This window comes from Cydia pomonella, chromosome 10 (assembly GCF_033807575.1).
Source record: "Cydia pomonella isolate Wapato2018A chromosome 10, ilCydPomo1, whole genome shotgun sequence".
Taxonomy (NCBI): Eukaryota; Metazoa; Arthropoda; class Insecta; order Lepidoptera; family Tortricidae; genus Cydia; species Cydia pomonella.
Genome location: NC_084712.1, coordinates 19,516,350 through 19,534,856, shown reverse-complemented (window position 1 = coordinate 19,534,856; position 18,507 = coordinate 19,516,350). Strand labels below are relative to the sequence as shown.

General features: G+C 39.9%; 2 protein-coding genes across 3 annotated transcripts in view; one reads left to right on the top strand and one right to left on the bottom strand.

The window, feature by feature from the left end:
- The window catches only part of LOC133522369 (sodium-independent sulfate anion transporter-like), a 58,353-nt gene extending 54,539 nt beyond the window's left edge, over positions 1-3,814 (bottom strand). The window contains exon 1 of one of the 2 annotated variants that reach the window (XM_061857690.1): positions 3,670-3,814. The gene's annotated coding sequence lies outside the window, so the exon portion shown is untranslated. Of the gene's footprint in view, positions 1-1,224; positions 1,639-3,669 lie in introns of those variants that run through there. The other variant, XM_061857689.1, reaches the window with a different exon arrangement.
- Positions 3,815-10,880: 7,066 nt separating this feature from the next.
- LOC133522347 (uncharacterized) lies at positions 10,881-12,563 on the top strand. The gene is made up of 2 exons (XM_061857667.1): positions 10,881-12,078; positions 12,489-12,563. Exons 1-2 carry the CDS (start codon positions 11,134-11,136, stop codon positions 12,498-12,500), a joined length of 957 nt encoding a protein of 318 aa, XP_061713651.1. The 5' UTR covers positions 10,881-11,133; the 3' UTR covers positions 12,501-12,563.
- Positions 12,564-18,507: the final 5,944 nt, after the last annotated feature.

The window sequence follows — 18,507 nt, the reverse complement described above, 5'->3', positions numbered from 1 at the left end:
AGTGATCAAGAGGCCTCCAGTGCCCAAGGACGGAATTGAACCAGGGTCCTCAACAATTCGACCCGTGTCCCTGTGAGCCAGGTGGCCGAGCAATTTCATACATTTGCCGCGATTGCAGAGGACGCTGGTTTTATTGAGCTATGAGTATAGTTGTGCCGTTTTCGAGAACATTCCCCATACTCCCGTGATACATTCTCGCGCGAGAACATTCACCATACAAAACGGAGAACATTCTTGAGAACGGCACAACTATAGCTTCATATGAGCGGAGTTGTGGGCACATGAAAATATTTTAGTGTTATTTTAAGTAGAAACATCACTCTAGCATAATAGGACTTTCTTTCTTCTCTATATAAATTATAAACTAAAATGAATGTCATGAGACTCATGAGGTTCCATTTATTTCTGTTTATAATATATTTACCTAAATTAAAACAATGTAATTTGTGTCCTTATAATAACACTCAATACTGATCAATCTTCAAATGGGCAGTAAGGAGTGGGAATTAGTTTTCGTCACTAAAACTTGGATCTCACGAATACCTTCTATAAAATATCGTATTAAATAAATGTTTGACGTTTGTGTACGAAACTTTATGTGTATGTGAGACTTATTATGAAAACAAAATTAACATATAGATGTTATAATCACCGAAATCAATTGAAATAGATAAATAGACCCTACTCATAGTGTTGTGTTCCTGCCGGTGAATAAGGATGCCAGAGCTCAACGAGGGTGCGGAGAGTTAGGGTCGGCAATGCGCATGTAACTCCTTGGGGTGCAGGCGTACATAATCTACGGAGACTGCTTACCATGGCGGGCCGTAAGCTTGTTTGCCACCGACGTAGTATAAAAAAAAATTAAACGCCAATACAACCAATATTTATAATAATATGCTGTTTGTAAACGTGATCTTGACTTGCGTGTCTGAACTTGACTGTAAAAGCGTGGCATATATACTCTGGCAAACCCACTTTGTCAGTAAAAAAGGCGCGAAATTTAAATTTTCTATGGGTTAAAAAAAATTATGAAAGGGCCTACCTTCGCGCCTACTTAAATTTACCGCCCTTTTAAAGTGACGGAAATGGCTTTCCTAAATATAAATTATACGAACTTATGGTAAAACAAAATGAAAAAGCATTTTTCTCTACGAGTCAAAATGGAGATCTTCGCTAACGCTTCGGTCAGATTTTTTTTTTTAGTTTTTTACAATTAATACTTACCTCAATAACTACAGGTACTGTAGGGTCTGTAGGGCCTTTAATTATTATCCTCAAAACAAAAGCTCACTGCAAAATAGCAGACAAAAAACAGTTTTATCACAGTGTATTAATGCACATTTTCGCAAATATTTTCGCGGCGCGTGTACCGCGGCGGCGCGTTTGACGCAAACTGTACCGGCGCGTGCGCAGGTCGCGCTACGATAATGACTAACTATCAAATATTACATCAGGGGACAATCCGATTGATTACCGAGCGCGGGACTCATTGAACTGAACTGTGGTATTCGATTGCTAAGGATATTGATTTGTGATTTGTGTAATAATGTCCTATAATAATTATTTATCTATTTATTTATTTTATTTATTGATTGATATGTTCACACTTAAGAGTCTTTAGCTTTTTTAATGCCTTACATATGCCAGTGTCATGCCAATTTGTATTCTTCTTGTCAATTTTTTAAGGCCTCAAGGGGTTATTTCTATAAAAAATCATAATTATAGGCCTTATAGTTATTGGCAAAGTGGTACCGATACATCAATGACGTCACATTCATTCGGATGAAATCGGTCCCGTGACGGCAGATATCATACAACTTGGCGGCGTATCTACGTTTCACTAGCTTCTATAAATCGACTCAACCGTAGGCACTCGTACAGCCTGTTCGCTCGTACTGGCATATGAGTGCGAGCGAAATGTATATAAGGTAAGTTACGCAGACGTTAGCGAATATGTCAGTGTCAGGTCAGGTCAGTGACAAGCTCATTGTAGGCGTACAGAAGGCTGCTTTATAAACGCCTGTAATAAGGTTTGCAAGCGAAAGACTTTTTATTAAATTTTTATAACAAACCCAGATATTACAAAAAAAACCTTTGCTTTTATGTAAACTAATTAAAGGATATTAACAGTTGACCCAGAATAAGTGTGACCTCGAGATCAGTAACGAATAACCAACTGGAGATAACACGAATTATGTCCACAATATATTTGGCTGTTTTATTAGCACAAATGTTGGTCTATATAGTTCAGACGGAAAGCGTTATGAAATGAAATTAATAATTTTATTTACATTTTTGGTTACATTTTATGTCGTTAACATAGCAGAAAATAGTAATGAGTAATTTACTCACAAAAGGTATTATTGGTCCTGGGAATTTTGTCTAATTGAATTCTAAAGTCACCTACTTGTTTTACTTAGTCTGACTTCAGAATCTCAAAAGTAGTGAAGTGATGTTAGTTTCAGAAAAAAACTGGCCATATTTTTTGACAATATTGTCTATGACTGAATGTAATAGAATAACATCTTTATCAAATAAACTTTAATTTCCAAAAAAAAGCATCACCAATTAGTTTCTACAGGGGTCCGATTGTTTTAATAAGATGTTGTACTCTGCGAACTGCTAAAGTTTTTATCGGACTTCTTATAAAACAAATTTATAACAATAAAAGAATAATGGTGTGTATGTACTTCATCAATGCAAAACCATAGACACCATAAAACCCTGTCTGCTCTTCGCCTAGGCCAAAATCTAGGAAAATCTGACTGGATGACAGCCCTTCTGGCCACACATATAGAAGCTGTTACTAGTCTAATACAAATCAGGGCATCATTACTATTCAAAAGCAATATACAGTGTAAACTCCATATAACATCCCTTGATATAATGATTCACTCCATACCTTCTCTTCTTCTTTCATGCACACTGTACCAGAATGTTTAGTGTTCCAGCATTTTAAACTGGTTATGGCAGGGAGCAACAATTGTATACATTTAATTGTAATTTGTATCCTTAATTATGTCATAATCTTATATGCAACCATGGGGGGAGGAACATCCTCAAAATAGACCCCAAATACATTGGGACGACGACATCAAAAGGAATGCGAGGAAGAAGTGGCTCCAGGTCGCACAGAACCATGACAAGTGGCATAAAATGAGAAGGCCTACACCCGAAGGCTAGAGAAGAGCAGAGAGAGAGAGAATCTTATACATATTCATTTATTTCACATAAGAATACTACAAGTTTACTTTATTTAAGTGGAGTCCGAAATAGACTTTAGCAGGCGCATAAGACTATGCAGGGGGTAAACTTGTCCCTGCAATTTTCCCAAGATCCCTATCAGAACTAATTAATTAATTAATTGTGCCGCGAATGAGTGACAATTTGCTTTAGAGGTAGGTGCTTCCACTGCTAGTTTTACATTTATTAGACATGATATACTGATATAATTGGTGCAAGCTCATTTGACCTATTTCTAGCTAAAACTATGCATTCACTATACCAAAATATTCAAATACTTCTGTAAGACAAAAGTATCGTTTGGTAAATCGAGAATTTCTATTTATTCAAGCCATCCCTACCTAAGTTTTACATTTAAACACAGAAGTAATTACATAAACTGTTTCTCAACATCTGTAGCTTTAAGAAAGAAAATTAGCCACTCACCTGCTTCCTCCGAATGTCAGAAATTCAATTATAAAACATTCTTCACCTTATTCAGTCACAAATTAATATTAAAGTTCAATTTGACGAGAAATATGGACTTCACGACGAGAAGTGGATCTCACGTATTCGTAAACATTTTTGTATCAAGTAAGCGTCAAGCATACGTCAAGTCACTTTGACAGCTGACACTGACAGTTAAGCTGCTGTTGAGTCCGTATTAAACTAACTTATTAACATGTTGCTAACATGAATTAATTTTATTGTCGCTAGAAATTAGAAGATGGATTACATTATTAAATACCCATTACATTATTGACTATTTCAAAGTATTTTTTATCCATTATGTCATAAAATAAGTACCAACGCAGCCAAATAACACTAGACCCTACTCATAGTGTTCTGGTTCTGCTGGTAAGGTTGCCATAGCTCAACGAGGGTGTAGAGTGTTAGGGTCGGTAGGGTCGCAGCAAACATTCTAAGTGCTTTTTCCCAGGCTCTAGAATATATTACTAATTTAGGTAAAAGTTACATCATACGCACCACATAAATTCACATATCGTACATTTATACTTCCGGGTAAAAATATAGAGCCATTAAAACGTAAATTTCCCTTAATCCATACACCATAAGGTCAGAAACTTAAAGGTTGAGAATGAGCAAAATATAAGGTAAAATTAACTTCGAAACTCGACATATAGTTAATATTTACTTCTAGGTGCATATTAGGTGTATATGCGATGTAAATTTTTTTTATACTGGGATCTTTAGGTCGATGATTTAAGTAGCTTTTGCTACCAATTTCGTAGTAAATATTACCTTCCATAAATACCAAATTGAGACTATAAAGTTATAAACACTTGTAAGGTACTAAAAATACCATAAGGTTTTATTAAGATAACCTAATAGTCAAATTAACCCTAAAAAATAACTAATAAGTTAAAGTTTGCGAGGCGACTTCAGGTCAAGTTTGTTTTACTCACAATTAATTCATTTCTCGGTGAAATAGGACGCGTTTACCCTATAGTTATTTCGTTTTTAAATCAAAAGTAGTGCCGGATTTACAATGGCCAAAGACAAAAAAAATATAGACATTCCAGCAGTTACTATACATAGTAAGTGTAAGGCTAATATGAAAATTCAAAGTGAGATATTAAAAGAAGAACAAAAGTGTGAATTACCTTCTAAATTCAGTTTTGATGGATATCCAACTTTGTGTCAATCTACTGATACTGATACCGTTTCAATAACACACACAGGCAAAGATCTTGATTATATGCATTCGTATTATAATGAATTAGGAAAAAAAATATCTGATAATATAGATGAGATGACAGGTGGCAGTGAAATCGGTGCAAACAAAGAATCGGAAAATTAAGACTCTGGAGATGAGTTCATTAGAAATGAAGACTGCTCTAACATGAAATCAATAAAACTTACGGAAGACCTAAGAAAATGGACTATACAGCATAAACCCACCAAGTCATCTCTAAACGACTTGTTAGTTTTACTCACTGAACACAGATTAAAATTGCCAAAAGATGGACGAGCACTTCTAAAAACTGACGATGTTTTTATATAGAGCCTATGGGCCAAGGCAAGTTTTGGTATCAAGGTAAGCTATGCTATTGTTTACAAAAAACTTTGTTAGATATGGATTTAAGTACTATATCAAGTATGGAGTTGATTTTCAACGTAGACGGTATGTCTCTTTTTTTTAACGCCGTTCTCCTCCCACGCCTAAGGGCAAAGCGTTATTTCCATTCCCCTTCAGTAATGGGTGGCCACTATCTTATATATTATTTTTGCAACAATAAATACCTAAAACCAAATTAGAGTCAATTAGAAATAAATATTTTGGTAACTATATTGCGTAGATGCGTTAAATACGCAGATATGTTTTAAACTAAGCATACAATCAGTTAAAATAATTATCACTAAAATCACTAATGACTAGTAAAAGTTTCAAAATCTTAATTTTCACATATAACTTTCCAATTGGGGAACCTCTGTGCGTAATATTTACCCTTGGCACTTCTGATCGTAAGCCATAGATCTAAAAAAGTAAAGATAAAGCCATGCAAACAATTCCGACCGAAAAGTCTCGTTAAGCAAAACACAGCGTCATCTGTTGTATACTGAGTAATACAATAGGCCATAGACATACGCGAAAGTAGACTGCACTCTCGCCTCCAAAAAACGTGTCTAGAAAAATGGCTCGAGGGAGACCTTAAGTGCCAATTATATCCACACTTTATCAATTTCGGGGAGGAGAAAGAATATTTTTCCATTTCACCAAATATCGATCCAAATATCGTTTACAATATTTAAAATGAAAAAAAAAAAATGGTTCCTGTGCAAGAATATCAAACATTGAACATTTTTGACAATTACAGACAAAGTATTGTTTACATTTCAAATATCGTTAACGATGTGCTGATATTCCGTGAAACAGAAAACGATTATCAGGCCCGAAATCGGGACTGATTTCGGGCCCGTTATCGGGAAGTGTGGATGTAATTGGTGCTTTAGTCCCTTTTTCTTTAGGGCGACGATGAAATGACAATTGAATAAATGTTCGTTGCCACAGCTAAACAAGCCATGCTGCTATTTTTTTTTATGGTAGAGGAGGAAAACGAGCAGACGGATCACCTGTTGGTAAGCGATTACCGCCGCCCATGGACACCTGCAACACCAGAGGGGTTGTAAGTGGGTTGCCGGCCTTTAAGATGGGAGTACGCTCTTTTCTTGAAGGTTTGAAGGTCGTGTCGGTCCGGAAATACCGCAGGCGACAGTTCATTCCACAGTTTAGCAGTGCGAGGCAGAATGTTCCTGGAAAAACGCACAGTTGGGGACTGCCAACCATCTAAGTGGTGAGAATGGAAATGTGGAGGGATTAATCCGAACAATTCCTCGGAGCACTCCCCGTTGTACATGCGATAGAAAATGCAGAGCGAGACCACATCTCTACGCAGCGCCAAGGAGTCAAGCCGATCCGAAATACACTGGCAGTCGACAATTCCAGTCGCTCTTCGTTGGATGCGGTCCAGAGGCAGAAGCTGGTAATGGGGTGCCCCTGCCCATAGATGAGAACAGTATTCCATGTGCGGGTATTTTTATTAATATAAATGTCATTATTATAGATTTTACCGTGCTAGTTTATTACGACCTTCTAATGGCGTTGGCGGAGCGCCTCGACTCTCCTCTCACTCGCTTCTGGGTTGAAGAGGTAATTAGCAGGGACAAGTAGAGCAAAGATAGTTTGCCTTGCTTGCCCCTGACAATTGATATCATATTATTATATCGTGTAATATATTTAGTTTAAATTTTTTCTATTATTTTATTTTGGTTTTTTGTATTGTTCTACTAACATAGATAGTTATTACGATACTCTGTCACTAACAAGCTATGGATCAACTTGGTCTGAAATAAATTATTTATTTAAGAATTTACTTCACTTAAGAATATTGAGTAGGGATAAGTGGAAATTAAAACATATTAAAATGTGATTGATAAATACAGTATGTTTTAATTACATACAAAATACTTCCTAACCAAAGAAGCTTGATTTTCACTGAATGTCAACATTTAGAAGGACTATTCGTGAGTCCATAAACTAGCCTAACCTACCTAACCAATAAAAATGACATTTATTTTAATAAATATGGTAATAGCAGAAGTCTCCCTCGAACTATCTCGCTAGGCTCGTTTTTTGGAGGCGAGAGTGCAGTCGACTTTAATATGTGTCTGTGTACGGCCGCATCGCGTCTCGCGCCGCGCAAGGTCAATATGAAACAAAATTTTATATGATTTACCGATGATATGAAATCTCATATGTGTATTTGATTTTTCTGTTATAGTTTTTACAGAATTTCACAAGACAATTAGGCATTTTTTAAATTTGGAATGGCTATACGTGACGCGTTTCCACTGCGCAATTCGCCAGACGACTGAGTGCAGGGATGTAACTAAATGCGATTTTGACACCCATGTATTGGCCCCATTCGTAGTGCTCGTAAGGCCAGTCTTTACGAAGTAATATATATGTCTATGTCGTAAGGACACCGCCTATGCCCGCGATGTCAAACAAATACTGAATACGATTGCGCTCGCCTCGCGGTACGCGGTCAAAGCGACGTTGTGATGGCGGTCGCTTCGACCTTAAACGGTAACTCTGCACCATTAGGTCGAAGAATTTCGTATATATTACGTAAAATTTCCTTAAATACCAGTACGTCGTATTTTTAGGTAAACTTAACTTCTTAGTCGAGCCGACATTTTGTTTTGTTATAATTAGGTCTTGTTATTGCAAATTGCAAAATTTAGGTATGTTGTAATACCTAGAACAATAAAATCTAACAGCACTTTTAATTTCATTTATACGAAAAAATATATAAAGTCAATTTAATATATTTACAAACTCCGAACACAAATTTACGATCCCCAATTACAAGCAATACATACTACTTATGAGCTTAAAAAAAATTAATACTTAAGTATTTCGAAAGCCCATCAGTAGTTTTGAATAAAAACCTAACATACTGCACGAGAAAATTTTCAGCGCACAAGATTTCATCGTATAATTCCTGCGTAATCAACCTAGATAATTATTTTACGCCAAGTAATGGCCGCCATTCTCGTTGCAAAACTTAAGATTGATTTTTCGTTAGACATTTTGATTGTGAGCGGAAAGAAAATACTCTCGTAATATATTTGTCCCATTCTCTTCCTGCTATCTCATAAAAAAGTAACCTTTCTTGGTAATTAAATGGTAAAAAACACGTTGAAATCATGTTGAAAAATAGTAAGTCTTACTAATTTTGTACATTGCAACCACATTACACGTCGTGGCGACGTCCAATCCACGTCGCAAACATTACCTATGTAGTAACCATTAGGTCACAATTACTAAAATTACGTGGAATCGACGTAGCCGGCACGTGCTTTTTTTCCCCACTTTGGTGAATTCCAGGTGGATTCCACGTCGATTCGAGGTGACTCATTTTGGTCACTGTCAGATTTGCGACCTATAATAGGTGATTTTATCGTTATTTTCACCAAAAATGTTTGCTGGGGTAGTCATAGGCTACGGAAATTGCTTACAATCAGGCGGGCCGTATGCTTAATTGCCACCGATGTAGTGTTAAAAATGGATCCCCTGATATAAATAAAATGATCACAGTAACAGTTTTGAGTCAAGTGATACTGATCACATTTGATTAACCATAGCCTCACGGCCTAGTTTTTTCTGTACTGGCTTTACAAAGGCACAAATTGGGTTATTTCATGAAATCACCAGCACGGGCTTCGGGTGTACGCGGCCATTTGCCGAATGTCGTTTCAAAGGATTACACAGTCAACATTTGCTTCCACCGTCAACCGGCAGTACTCTTTTCGTATCGCGAACACTGGCGAATTGAGTTTACAGGCTGCGAATGTAAGAGACACCACACACTAGCGTTTACCAAGCGTTGGCGTCTAATCAACACTTTTACTGCTCAAAACGCTCTAAATTCATAAAGGAGAATGGGCAATTTGTCCCATGGATGTATACTGTTGAGACATATCTCGTTTGAAAGGGTTTACTCTTAGCATTATTTTATTGTATGACACCAACTTTGGATAACTTGCAGGGACTGAGCAATTTAAAAAAAAGAGTGGCCAATATAAACGGTTGTTTTACAAAATACTTGTTATGTAGCCGGTTGTTAGGTGTTTTGTATGAAAGAATATGAGAAATTCTAGATTTCTGTTTACCACTACTTACGTTTAAGTACGTACAGGGCTGGAATTAGTTGATAAAACATATGCTTGAATTAAAAATACTGCTATTAAACACTGAAACTTGCTTGTATACTCAAGCCATATATATCATTTAAAAGACATTTTTATAAGGTATTTTTAATATATATATACTTGCACTCAAATGCTTGCAGGGGCGGTAATAAAACTAGTTTTTTCGTTAATTAAGTGTGGTAAATGCCGCTTTGTTTGTTCTACCTGGCACTAGATGGAGCCTTGGTAGCCGTTTGGGTAATTTTTACTAGTGGTATATACAATTGAGTTTTATCCTATTTGGAAGGTCTTCAATTAAGCATTAATTACTTATATGACACCAAAGACCGAAAGTGTCCAGGGAAGATGATATTAATAATTTTGATCATGCGCTGCGGCGTAAACTGGAACTAAAAAATGTAATTCATATAGAGTTACTTTTGTAACCATTTACATCACTTTGCATGCCTGAAATATAATGAAAAAGTAATTTATATATTTTTTTAAAATTATTACCGCTCAATAAATGGCACTAAACTACTTAATTATGATTTTTCAAATCCTCTCTAGTACTGACATCTTGCGTGCAATAGGAGAACCGAATGAGCGGCAAATGCTGGATCCGTATAGTCGCTTATAAACGCTTAAAAATGTCACCGAAGAATAAGTTTGTTTAATTCGGAACTTTGACAATAAAACGAGTTGTTACCTTGAACGAGTAAGTGTCGTCTATTTATCTCTCTTGCTCTTACATATTCGAGTGATAAAGGTAGAAAAAGCATTATATTTTTTAAAGTTCGCGTTATGTCCCGCTAGAAACGTTATATAAACTTATTATTAAACATGAAATAAGATTCCTAAGCAATAAGTAGGTAAGTAAATGTATTTATGGAGTACCATAATTAGCAGCAAGAAAATAAATCTAAGTTTATATGTTACGATAAAATAAATCGTAAAAAGGTACTATGTACATACTTGTTTTGTCTCTCTGCAGGAAAATTGTGTAAACGTGAAACATTTGAGATTGCGCCGCGGTTCAAAGCAACGTTCCCTTCGTTTGCCATATGAAGCAGGATTAAATTGTGTAGTTTTAAGTTCTCATGTAAGTGAATTGTCAAATTCTTAGTGAGAATAAAGAATCTTAAACCTAAAATTAACGCAGTGAATACATTACAAGCATCAGCGACTCTTAACTGTTTGCCAAGCTAAGATAGTAGCTGTATTTCGTTCCATTATATATACGTATGAAATAAAAACTTTTGAATACCTTTAACACCTTTATTTCATATAAATTGAAAAATAACTGACGGCATACATTTTCTAGTGAATAGGTGCATCCAGATCCAGATAAGAGAATGCATGGTTATTGCGCCAATCTCGGACCATTTGCGATTGGTTTGCTAAGGGCACCGCTAGCTGGTGCGGATGCACAGAGCACTTATACATACTGTTATATATGTAATATGGGGTAGACCTAAGTTAACATGCGCCGACTAGAGGGTGGTTGAGTATTTTGTATGTCAGTTCCGAAATACACACGATTGAGCTAGCTCGGTATTTCATTGCTGCTCCTAGATATATCTTAAGGACCTTTCCAGTATTCCCTAGTTACATATACAATAATCTGGCGACGAGTCGTGATCGAATCAGCGAGTGCGCGAACGTGGTTGAGTGATATCTTGTGCGAACAGAATGGCAAAGATGTCGGTTGGCAAGATGGACGCGTTTGATCGGCAAAAAGACAATTGGGCGACGTATATAGACAGGCTGGAGCAGTATTTTATCGTTAATGAGGTGCAAGAGGACCGCAGAGTACCATTATTAATTACCGCGATGGGAGCAGATAGCTACGAGTTATTAGTAACCCTGTGTACTCCGACTAAGCCATCAGAAAAAACCTACAGTGAACTTGTCAAACTTATGTTAAATCATCTGCAACCGCGGCCGAGTGTTTTAGCGGAAAGATATAAGTTTCGTCAACGCAAGCAGTCTAAACATGAATCGATAGCGGATTTCATTGCGGACTTGCAAAGGCTAACTAAATATTGTGATTTTGGTACGTGGTTGGATGACAGCTTGCGAGATCAATTTGTATGTGGATTGTATAATGAGACTATTCGACAGCGGTTATTTACGGAAAATGATCTGAAGTTTGCTAATGCTAAGGGGTTGGCAATAGCGATGGAGGCAGCAGAGGTAAATGCGGCAGCTGTAGAAAGTCGAGGTCGTTCATCAGCGAATGACGCCACGGCGCCGTGTTTTTCTATAAGCAACGAAAAAAAATCAAATTTCAAGACGCCATCACGGAACAGCCGAAGTTATCCGAAACGGGACGAGCAGACCAAAATAGTTAGCACCGAAGTTAACCGATGGAGGCCGAACGGACAGCGGCCGAACAATAGTTACCGGGGACCTGTGACGTCGAGATCAGCTGACGGCAGCCGCGCGCAATTAGGTCAAGGTCAAGGGACGTGCTCAGCGTGTGGAGGTGCGCATGCGACTCAGACATGCAAATTTCGTCTTTATGTATGCCGTGTGTGTAATCAAGACGGACACTTGAAAAAGATGTGCCCCAGGTTGACAAAAGTTAACTACGTTGAGGATGAGTATTCGGAAGAGGAAACATATGACTTAGAGGTAAATCTTTCCTTTGTTAAAGAAGAGTGTTTTAGTAAATATAAACCTTATTTAGTGACCCTCAATGTTAACAATCACGATATTAAGATGGAGATTGACACGGGTAGTGCTATAAGTTGTATTAGTCCATATGTATATGAAAAATATTTTTCGAATTGTGAGCTAAAACCGGGTCATCTAATATTAAGATATTATTCAGGAGAGAAAGTTCGTCCGTTAGGCAGATTGAAGCCACTAATTAAGTATAAGGATCGCTCAATGCCGCTCGATTTGTATGTTATAGAGGATGGTAAAACTAATTTACTAGGCAGGCAATGGCTAGTTGAGTTAGGAATTATTAGGGGTTTGTTCGAGTCAGACTTGATTAATTATGTAAAAACATCGAAAGATTTTAATCTGTCAAATTTCAGTTCCAGGTTTAAGAATGTGTTCTCGGAGGGCCTGGGGAGGTACAACGGCGGGCTAGTGTCACTGCGAGTGCGGCCGGACGCGCGTCCCGTGTTCCTACGCGCGCGCCCTCTGGCGTACGCGCTGCGCGAGCCGGTGGAGCGCGAGCTGGAGCGGCTGGAGCGCGACGGCGTCATCACGCCCGTCGAGACCTCCGAGTGGGCGACACCTATCGTACCGGTGGTGAAGTCTGACGGAACTATACGCATCTGCGGAGATTATAAGATAAGTCTTAATAAACATTTAGATGTGGACCGTTTTCCTTTGCCTAGGGTCGAGGATTTGTTTACAAAATTACATGGAGGTCAAAAATTTAGCAAAATTGACCTCTCGCAAGCATATGCGCAATTGGTGCTGGATGATACGGCCAAATACACTGTGATTAATACGCACAAAGGTTTATTTAAATACAACCGATTGATTTACGGTTTATCCTCGAGTCCAGGCATTTTCCAAAGGATTCTAGAACAGATGTTTGCGGATTTGTCGAAAGTGGGTGTGTTCCTAGACGATGTAGTAATTACGGGCGAAAATGACAGGGAACACATAGAAAACCTATATAGGGTATTTGAGAGGCTGGAAAAATACGGTTTAAAGATAAAAAAAGAAAAATGTTCTTTCCTGGCTAATTCAATTACCTATTTAGGTTACGTTGTGGATAAAGAAGGACTCCATACTTGTCCCAAGAAGGTTAGGGATATTTTGAATGTAACAACACCTAGTAACGTGTCCGAGTTACGTTCTTTTCTTGGAATGGCGATGTACTATGCGAAATTTGTGAGAAATATTAGCACAATACTGACACCCCTATATGAGTTGCTAAAAAAAAATGTTATATTTGAGTGGTCTCAGTCTTGTCAGGAGGCTTTTAATAAGGTCAAACGATTGTTGGCTTCCAGTGAGGTGCTGGCCCACTACTCGCCAGACCTCCCACTGATTCTGACGACAGATGCGAGCAGTGTGGGCGTGGCCGCCGTGATATCGCATGCATGGCCGGATGGTACGGAGCGCCCCATAGCCTACGCTTCGAGGGTATTGAACAGCGCGGAGAAGGCATACTCACAGATAGAACGAGAGGGGCTTGCCATTATCTATGGAGTAAAGAAATTCCACCAATACTTGTACGGCCGCAGATTCGTTTTGAGGACTGACCACAAGCCGTTGGTGACGATCTTCGGAGACAAAGCCGGGATTCCGGTGATGGCGGCCAGTCGCATGCAAAGATGGGCAATTATTTTAGGAGGCTATCAATATGATATTGAGTATGTGCACACTACTAAAAATGGAGCCGATGCCCTATCCCGACTACCGCCGCACAGGCCTGAGAGTAATCAGATGAGTGAGGAAATAACCTATCTAAATTTCGTACAAAACTTTTTGCCCATTACCAGCCAGGACGTCCAGAAAGAGACGGACAAAAATGTTATTTTAAGACAAGTACTTACATACATAAGAGGAGGGTGGCCAGCATCTTGTAATAGCGAAGAATTAAAACCATTTTTCTCCAAAAGGCAGGAACTGTATGTCGAAGGTGGTTGTGTAATGTGGGGTTATCGCATGATCATTCCAGAAAACTTAAGAGCAAATATTTTAAAGGAATTACACAGTAGTCACCAAGGTATGGTCAAGATGAAGAGTGTGGCTCGTAGTTTCGTTTGGTGGCCAAATATTGATCGTGATATAGAAGCGATGAGTCGAAGCTGCGCTATTTGCGCTGTGGAGGCTTCTGCACCACCCCGAGTTAAATCTCAACCCTGGCCGTACTACTCGGAGCCCTGGAGTAGACTCCATGTGGACTTTTTGGGACCTTATGATGGTAGGACTTTTTTTATTTTGATTGACTCAACCACCAAATGGATTGAGGCTTTCCTAATGACCAGGACAACAGCAAAGGCAGTCATTAAGGTGTTACGAGAGACTTTTGCGAGGTTCGGACTGCCAAAAGAGGTCGTGTCAGATAACGGACCGCCGTTCACAAGTCAAGAGATGGATGAATTTATGAGATTAAATGGAATAACACATACATTTACAGCACCGTACCATCCAGCATCGAACGGAGCCGCAGAAGGTGCTGTTAAGTTGTGTAAAGGAGCTATAAAAAAAGCTATAAGGGAAAATCAAGACATAGAGGAAACATTACAAACTTTTTTACTGAATTACCGTAACTGTGAGCAAGGTACCACGGGAGAAACTCCAGCTATGTTGCTACAAAAACGACCGCTTCGTTCTAGATTGGACCAGTTAAAGCCTACCAGCGCAGTAGAAAAGAGAGTACATCGCGCTCAACAGAAACAAATCGAAGCAGCAGGAGGTATTCTACCTAATCAAATGGACGAAGGGGACCCAGTATGGATACAAGAATTTAACGCGAGGGATAAGTGGGTACCGGGAACAGTATCAAAAGTAACGGGTTCTCGTAATTACGTAGTGACAAAGGAAAATGGTACCACATGTAGTAGACACTTAGATCAATTAAAGTCGCGAATAGTGTATTGTTGGCCAAACTCGATTCCGTCAGATAGCACCCCTGGTGTGTCGCCCGAGCGCGCGTCGGTGCCGCCGCCGCGCTCCCCGGCCGCGCCCGCGCCGGCTCGCTCCCCCGCCGGCCCTGCGCCGCCGCCGGCGCCCGCGCCGCTAGCGCCACCGGCCGAGCCCGCATTGACGCTAGCCCCGGCCTCACAATTGAAACGAATTAGGAAACCACCTATGCGTTATGGTTTCGAAATAGATTAGATAACGGTTAATATTTCCTAGTTATTGTATACTTTGTTTTTCTTATTATGTTACCTACATAAGTTCAGTGGTACATACTTGAGACAAACTTATTATGTAATTAAAATGTCATTCTTTTGTCTCAGGTAGTTACCACTCTTAACAATATTATTGAAATAAGTTAATTCCTATCTCCAGTAAGATTGGTAGTACATATAAGTTAAGAAGGGGGGTGTTATATATGTAATATGGGGTAGACCTAAGTTAACATGCGCCGACTAGAGGGTGGTTGAGTATTTTGTATGTCAGTTCCGAAATACACACGATTGAGCTAGCTCGGTATTTCATTGCTGCTCCTAGATATATCTTAAGGACCTTTCCAGTATTCCCTAGTTACATATACAATACATACCTTATTAAATAAAAACTTTTGAATACATTTAACATCTTTATTTCATATAAATTGAAAAATAAGTGACGGCATAGATTTTCTTCACGGTCGCACAAATATTATCAGGACGAGTCGACAAGTTACTTTAAAGCAAGCATTGGTGAATAGGTGCATCCAGATCCAGATAAGGTAATGCATGGTTATTGCGCCAATCTCGGACCATTTGCGATTAGTTTGCTAGCTGGAGCGGGTTAACGAAAAACAGTAACTGGCGACGCTAACTGGCGCGGACGCGTGCGACGAATTTTACCTACAAAGGCACCCGCGCGCGTGCACCCGCTCCGTGCACTCGCGCCAGCTAGCAAACGCCCTTAACCTTTTAAACGCCAAGAATACCTTAAGGCGTCTTAACTAGCTATGCTCAAAGCGTCATAAATACATTATAGCTGATATATCCGCTGTCAGAGTAACCTTCACACTTTCAAGTAAGGTTTAGGGCATAGGGCGTCCGCAACGTCTCGCGTGTGCATGGAGCGGGCGTGCGGCTTACAGTATCAGCAACGCTAACTGGCGCGGACGCGTGCGACTGATTTTACTTACAAAGGCACCTGCGCGTGTTTGCTCGCTCCGTGCACTAGCGCCAGCTAGCAAACGCCCTTAACCTTTTGAACGTCAAGAACACCTAAAGGCGCCGTCACTAGACATGATTTAAGGGCCATGAACACATTAATGATTATAGCTGTTATAATCGCTGTCAAAGTCCCTAATGTAATACTCATGCACTTTCAAGCTCACTTGCGCCCGTGACCTTGGCGTGTGAGTAACGTTTTTGTTTATGGCGTTCAAATGGTAAAGTATCAATGTCGTAATGCGTCGCTAGCGCGTTATTTTCGAATCGCACCCGTGCTCCCGTGTTGGACTGCACACGCGGTGTACACTTCTTGTTATTGTAACCGTTTGTGCGCCTAGATAACACAAGTACACATACACAACTCGCAATATGCTCGCGTGCTCTTGTTTATATGTAAAGTACGTCTTCTAGGGCCGCGGATTGGACCCACGCGACCGGCGGGGCGGTGAGCGGCATACATTGGTCGCAATGCAAGCTGTAAAGCTAGTGCAGTGCATGAGGGACGCGCGGCTTTCTCTCACCACATCTTTAGGTGTTCTTGCCGTTCAAAAGGCTAAAAGCACCTAATGAGGTGGCTTTACATTAGCTAGATGCCGGCCCACACGCCGATCCGGTGTGCAGGCTAAGGAAATCGCTATGTAGGCCAATTCGAAAGTGCAACTGACATTAAACCAATTTTAGAATAATATTGGAATGATACCAGTTAGCTGTCATTCGTGCGTTCATTTCGCACTTATACGCATGTATTTGTGCGAGCGAGACGCCCGCAACTAACTGATATGATTCCAATATTACTCTAATATCGGTGTGCACGCCCCTTTTTATTCATAAGCAAGGTAAGATTGAACCACTATAGAAGGCAGCGAAGAGGCCGGCAATGGAACTGGTAGCGTTTGATGGAGACAGTTTTCTGTCAAATGCAAGTTCAAATTGGCCTGACTGTCTCACTCGCACACCGGAGTAGCGTTTCATATAAGCGTACTTTGTTATATCCAATCGACCCGCTCTATTCAGTAGGTTTCATTATCTCGATCCATCAGTTAAGTAACAATCTCTTCAATCTGGTGGATCGAGATGGTGGATCCTACTGGACAGATGGAACCTGTGGATAGGAAAACGTTATGCTCAACAACTTGGTAGCAGAAGCGATGTGATTTTTTAAAATCGCGACTGTGTCATTGACATAATATATCTGAGGACGGGCCTTACGGGCAATAAGATTGGGGCCAGTACAGCGGTGTTACGCACACGAGTTTGAGCCAATCGTGCAGTCTAACGCCACAAGTACCACTACCACAACGTGATTGGTTGATGAGTTCGCATTACGCACGCGATTGATCGCATCTAGTTGCGTTAGACAGCACGATTGGCTCGAATTTGTGAATGACACAACTGAACTAGCACTATCGTTATTGCCCCTAAGGTCGGTCCTTAGATATATGGTAAGCGTCAGGATGGCGGTGGACCTCAGCGAATTTCAAAGAAATATTTATAAACATATTGTACCTTCTGTGTACCTCAGTGTACCTTTAATAGAAACCAGTGTTTCCCCGAAACGAGATATTTTACAAAACGGTCCACCCGCCAACCTGACGTCAGGATGGCGGGTGGACCTATGAAATCTTGCATTATACCGCACTAAAAGTATGCAGTTATATTGTGCATGAGCTTAGCCTAGCTTGTTTTGGGGAGAGGTACACCGGTTTCTATTTCTATTTACAGAGGTACACTGAAGGTACAGTCACCATCATATATATCGGAGCGGCCAAGGTACCCACGAATATCTGAACATGCCTCTACTGTCAAGAGGTTAGAGTGCGTGTTTAGAGATCTTTGAGCACCTCGGCCACTCCGATATATCTGATGGCGACTGTACCATATAACTGCATACTTTTAGTGCGGTATAATGCAAGATTTCATAGGTCCAACCGCAATCCTGACGTCAGAATGGCGGGTGGACTTTTTCTTAAATATCTCGTTTTGGGTTAGCTACACAGAAGGTACAGTATGTTTATAAATACTTACTGCTATGGCGCAGCGACCCGAAGTGGATCTTGGCCTCCGACACCAAAGACCGCCATGCTTCTCTGTCCAAAACCGTTTCCATCTAGTCGACGGCGCCGAGTTCGCTAAGGTCTTTTTGCATTTCGTCTCTCCAGCGGGACCTACCTAGGACGTCTAGACGGTCTTCGGCCATTTGGAACTTCAGAGTACGCCCTCCAGGCTGCACGATCCTCACCCATCTGGA